The sequence below is a fragment of the Boleophthalmus pectinirostris genome, unplaced genomic scaffold, assembly GCF_026225935.1.
Source record: "Boleophthalmus pectinirostris isolate CB_2022bp ecotype Guang Dong unplaced genomic scaffold, ASM2622593v1 HiC_scaffold_16, whole genome shotgun sequence".
Lineage (NCBI taxonomy): Eukaryota > Metazoa > Chordata > Actinopteri > Gobiiformes > Gobiidae > Boleophthalmus > Boleophthalmus pectinirostris.
In genome coordinates, this window is record NW_026571095.1 from 9238530 (window position 1) to 9244529 (window position 6000).

At 38.5% G+C, this 6000-nt stretch overlaps 1 protein-coding gene across 1 annotated transcript; it reads left to right on the forward strand.

The window, feature by feature from the left end:
* The first annotated feature begins 3401 nt into the window (after positions 1-3401).
* zgc:92591 (uncharacterized protein LOC436997 homolog) lies at positions 3402-4398 on the forward strand. Its single transcript, XM_020921646.2, has 2 exons — positions 3402-3629; positions 3914-4398. Exons 1-2 carry the CDS (start codon positions 3510-3512, stop codon positions 4148-4150), a joined length of 357 nt encoding a protein of 118 aa, XP_020777305.1. The 5' UTR covers positions 3402-3509; the 3' UTR covers positions 4151-4398.
* Positions 4399-6000: the final 1602 nt, after the last annotated feature.

Sequence of the window (6000 nt, forward strand, 5' to 3'; positions counted from 1 at the left end):
TTAAAGCTGCAGTGGCTCTGTGTAAAATGCATCTATCTGAATAATCCACATTATTGACACCAGTCTGTGGCCCTCTTCAAATATGTTTCAATACCTTTTGTGGTGTTCAGTATTAACACTGACACTTTCTCTGTTTTAAAGAAGCACAATATAACTTTTTTTAAAGGGGTGATTCACCACCTGCTTGTCTCTGTGGATATGCTATTGCATTTTCTGGAATGTTCCACTGTATGGTAAGAAATTTCTATGTTCAGTTTATTCACATTTTATTATTATATCTAAAAATTAGGGGTGGGACGAGATACATTTTCCACAAGACGAGATGAGACATGAGATTAAATACTGTATTCTAGAACTAAACTTTAAACATTGTGGAATAGTAGACTACTGTAGATCTTTAGCTGTTTGTATCAATATAATGCTTATCTCCAGCTACACAGCAGCTTTGTTCTATTCGCTCTGAAACACAGCAATCACAATAATGGAGTAACTGCTGACTATCACCTCTCATATCAGGTGGCAATGAATGGAGTGGCCAATATTTTGTTTTCCGTTACAGTTGAACAAACAGATGTGCGCTCACCTTCAACCAGGCCTTTGGAGATGAAACAGGTCAACATCAGCGGATATCTGGCAACAAGAGCCACGTGTGGCAAAGAGACAGCAACTATCCTCAGAGCATTTGTGACAATGACCTTTATCAACTGGTATGGGAGATTCAGTGGGAGCCCATTTAGAAGTAATATGCTTTTGAGGACGATGAAATTAAAAAAAACTTGTTGGAGATTTGAACAAAAGCCTGGGGTTTCATAGATAATAATGCAACTTCTAAGTGTTCAAAGACTCAAGGTTAAGAGTAGTACACAGCTTATTCAAGGTTGCAACAGGCAAGGCCATTTCAAAGGAAGGCCACTGGCAAAATGAAATATAAAAGACACTTAGTTAAAAGGAACATGTAGCTGCTAAGCTCTTTAGACTTTTAGACTGTTGCAATGGCATGTTTTGGTTTATTCTGTGGAAATTAAAAGGTCCTGTATTACACAAAATTGACTCATGAACTTTTAGTGATGCTGTTACCTCCTCAAAAACATACCCAGAGAAGTGTTTTATTTCATTCACCCATGTTTGAGTAATCCAGCATTAATAGTCTGTCTACATCTCTAATGCTCAAAATGCTCTGTTCCACCTTATGATGTCATGATGCAATAGCTGAAGTTAACACCTACCTTTTATTTTTCGTTCAGTATTATCACTTCCAGTATTACCCCATGACATCACAAGAAGTTCTTTTCCATTTGAGAGAACTCAGCCTAAATATGCAGGGTTGTTTAATGTGTTAATCATGTGTGAATGAAACGAAACAACTCCATATATGAGGAAACAACATTATAACATAGATCAGAGAACAGCATGATATGAGCCATTTAAGTTGAAGGGCTGCAGACGTCTAAATAATAAGGCTTGGATTGGATGGGCTAGCATAAAATGACCCCACTTTATGACATTCAAATTAACCAATAAGTGTTAAGTGCAGTTTTAACAGCAGTACAATATGTAATTCTCCAGAGAATAACAAATAAAATATCACAAGGACTAATAAGGTTAATGCGTTATCTTGAGAGATTGAGATGTCAGTTCACCTCAAATGGTTGCCAGAAATGTTTTAAAATCTGACCTATGCCAAGAAGAGTACTGCTGAATAAATGGTCTGCCAATTAAATACACAAGTGCTCAACGCAAGCTGCACATAAAAGAAGTTAAATGTATTCAGATGAGCAGATGGTTTCAGAAAGTATAGAAATCCGTCACAACTTAAACAAGTGCAAATTGCTCTGGGCAAATTGTGCCAGTCTTTGGAGATGGGATCCAGTGAGCTTAACAAAGTGCTTTACCATCTGGGCATAGTGGGTTATTGCACAAGGAGGCTATGAAGACTTACCTTTGGTATTACACTCACAATCAATTCTTTGTCAGAGTTTGTATTCAGTCATACAATTCTGAACAAAAAAATATACTTTAGATATGCTTTATGAAAAGATTCAAATAAGCTGCAATAATTGTTTAACTTTTCAAATAAAAAAAGATACAGATAAAACCCTTGCCCGAGCCCTTTCCCTGTTTATACACCACATCTTAAATTCTGACCATTTCAGCCACAGACAACATAATTGGACATAGCTAACCTGCTAGTCTCTGCCTTGCAAACACAAATTGCTTCGAGCTCCCGTTTTCAAATGACTTTACATTGGTAAATTGTCATTTTAGTCTTAAAAAAGTTTGGATTAGCCCACTCTATATATCCTGGGGGTTTTATTTCGACACTTTGTCCATTAATAAATTCCTGTTCCTAATGTAAAGCAGCTCCAAATTCGCCAGTTAGCCTTGTGAGCTTCATTTGACTGGAGCTGAATGCTATGGGACGTCACACTCCCTTAGTCCACTTCTTTTCTCAGTCTATGGTTTCAGCCTATCTGAAATGAAGTATATTTAACAATATGGTGAGCTTTTGAATAGGGACATTTTATGCGCTCTTTTCCTTCAAAGGAGCAGACGAACCCACTAGGGGGCCCCCTGAGCAGTTCCACAGTGGACTGTTTGATGCAACCATGTTGCAAATCGTATGAAAGAAGGAATTTTTCGTTAGACTCAAGGCTGGGAAAAGGAACATTCCCATGAAATAACTGAAGAATAACAGTCCTAAAAGTCTAGCCTGTTTTAGGGCTTTAACATATCTTGCAAACCATATTTCATCATAATATATCATAATATACATGCATACATATTTGTCACATTAGTCTGATCAGAAACCAAGTGTCATTTGGTGGAGTCAGTACTTCTGATAAAGTGCATACAAGCAAGTGACTAGAGACCAACAGTGATGTTGTGGTAGACATTTAAGACATCTCTGCTTGATGTTTTGAAATTGCAGGATAAAGGCATGTCTTCAATTAGCTCTGGTTCAATAGTATTATAAAGTGTCAATTTTAGCCCACAGCAAATGGTAATAATATTAATAATACATAACACTTCCACAGACACTCAAAGATGCTTTACAGGTCAAGACAAACACATTTCTACATAATTATCTGTGTTTCTACTTTATTCAGAAACGTCAATCGATTTTTGCCAACGTAGAGCTTGGGCACTCTTTTGAAGTATAACTATTACAAGGGTGACACCCAGAGGACAATTTGATGTATAGCAAGTTTAAAAAAACAAATTGCCAATATTAAATTATGTTACAATGGCCATAAATGCATTAAAATATCATAAAAGACAGTCCCAGAGAAAAACGATCTACTCCCATACGTCAAAGGCTGCGTCATGCGTCAACTGAGCGTCTCTATGGAACAGAGCAGGTGCGCTTCATTTAGACATGATTAACACCCATTATAAACGAGTCCTGGAGGGAAGGCATTGGGATTTTAATTCCAGAAAAACAACCACTGATTTATATGCTACGTATCTAACGTAACAGAAAAATAATTTTAAAAAGTCAGTCCTGCAAAATGACTGGGGAAATATCCAAAAAGAAAGTTAAGAGTTCTTCATCTGGTGAGAAAAAGACGAAAAGAAAAATAAAACGAAGAGAGACTTACGCAATGTACATCTATAAAGTTCTGAAACAGGTGAGTAACAGCAAACGACGCCATTATGAAAATCAAACCTGTGAAAGAAAACGCTCACCTAGTTACGCACCAATATAACCTATTTTTTTGTAACTTTATCTAACTTCTCCATATGCTACTATAATTTTTAGGACCACAGGAACATTTCAAAGTAAAAACCTCTTAACTGGGACACATCCAATCAAGAAAATACACAACTTTTACACAACAAATAGGGCATTACCTTTCATCTTTACGCACGCTTTTTAAACCACTTACCGAGCTTTGCCGTTGTTTCCTCACAGGTACATCCGGACACGGGCATCTCCAGCCGGGCAATGAGCATCATGAACTCCTTCGTCAACGACCTGTTCGAGAGGATCGCCACGGAAGCGTCCCGTTTGGCGCAGTACAACAAGCGCTCCACCATCACCAGCCGAGAAGTGCAGACCGCGGTCCGGCTGCTCCTGCCCGGGGAACTGGCCAAGCACGCCGTGTCCGAGGGCACCAAGGCGGTCACAAAGTACACCAGCTCCAAATGACTGACCTGAGCTTACGGACTTCTAAAAGGGGGGGGAATGATATCACTTTTTCTGCAAATTTTCTTTAAAGTTGGAAGTGTAATACGCTGAACTTGCCGCAAGATGGAGGAGTTGCGTCGTCGTGCTGGAGACTGGAAGTAGTTTGTAATGGCTGCACCGTTTACTACTATATAATTTCGAATATCACGGTTTTGTTCCTGGACATTTGTACAGTTTCCTCACAAATAAACACATCATCTTAGTGTTAAGTGTTATCTTTGTTCTTTTGATTCGTTAGCCGACATTTTACTGACATTTAAGGCCTAAATTGGACTTGTAAATTGCTGTAAGCTAACCATCCGATTATGGCTAATTATTTTCTGATTGGATTGACGCTCGTTCTTCCACCTGCAGGTTTATGGGGTAATTATCCACTCCTGTACAGACCCAGCTCCAGCTCCATCACATGCAACACCTGCTTCAGGCTTGACACCGATAAACTCCAGCAGGTGAAAAGTTAGACAGGTGGCGGAAATAAAAGAACAACTCGTGCTTGCTACGGTAAGAAATGGAGAACTTTCACTAGACTACACAGGCCTAGAAGAACAGACTATCAAAATGGGAGTGTCACTAACTCTAATCTTCATCACAGAAAATGCAGAGAAACGTTCTATCGTTTTTTGTTGCGATTTCTGACAGTGAAAAAATGGTGCCCGGAAGTGGGTTACAGCCAAATTTCTTAAATACGTGTATCAGTCATCCTTTTATAGGCCAGACATGTCAAACTCAGGCCCGGGGACAAAATTTGGCCCGTGATATTATATTTGGCTCGCGAGATCATATCAGATATGTTTTAGAGCTGGCCCAATGGCTACAGGTAGGCTATAGAGACATTATTTAAAATGTATTTTATATTGAGCTTGTTCTGGATTCAGTGTTTAAGCAAAACTTTTATTAAACATTTATTTTAATAAGAGGTTTAACATTACATATCTCGAAAGAAGAGAAAACATGCAGAATTTTTCAATAAATATTTAGTTTGGCCCATGACTTAGTCCCAGATTTTAATTTTGGCCCTCTGACTTTGAGTTCGACATCTGTATAGTATACAGATGAGGGTCAGCTAAAATTATTCAACTGCAGATTTTTGTTGGAATATAATATGGTTTTAGGTCCATAATTGAAATGATCAGGGTTTATATTTAGGAATTTACACTGTACTTTGCCATGAAATATTAGAAAAATAATCAATAGGAAAAACTGGCTCTTGCCGCTTCCTAGAAGTATGACACCATCACATTCTAGAATCTGAAAACTACTAATATTGGTGTTTCAAATATTAAAGTAAATTCCTCAATGTAAAACCTGATCATTTTTAATATTGACTAGGCCCAAGACCGTGCCATATTGAAACAAAAATCTGCAGTTGAACAGCGTTGTGGCCATACCAGCTTGTCAAAGTGTGATCCTGTTAGATCTCAGAAGCTAATTTGGGCCTGGTTAGTACTTGGATGGGAGATTGCTGGGAACATGAGGTGCCACAGTGGGGCGCCAGTCCCAGAATCTGTCACTGTGTCCTTAGGCAAAGCACTTCACCCAGATTGCCTAGTTATGAAAGTGGAGTGTGTGAGTGATGGTGGTAGTGGTCGGAGGGGCCGATGGTGCAGATTGCTCTGTAAAGCGTCTTTGAGTGTCCAGAAAAGCGCTATATAAAACTGATGCCTCATTAATGTTATTATTGGGTCAAGACGTTAAATTTAGTCAAATGAAACTATGTTAACAGCTTGAATTTGAAAGTTACCTTGAAGAATTAATAGCCAAATAAGTTGTTGGTTGGTTCTTGAGTCTCAGCTCCAGCCAGGCAGTACATC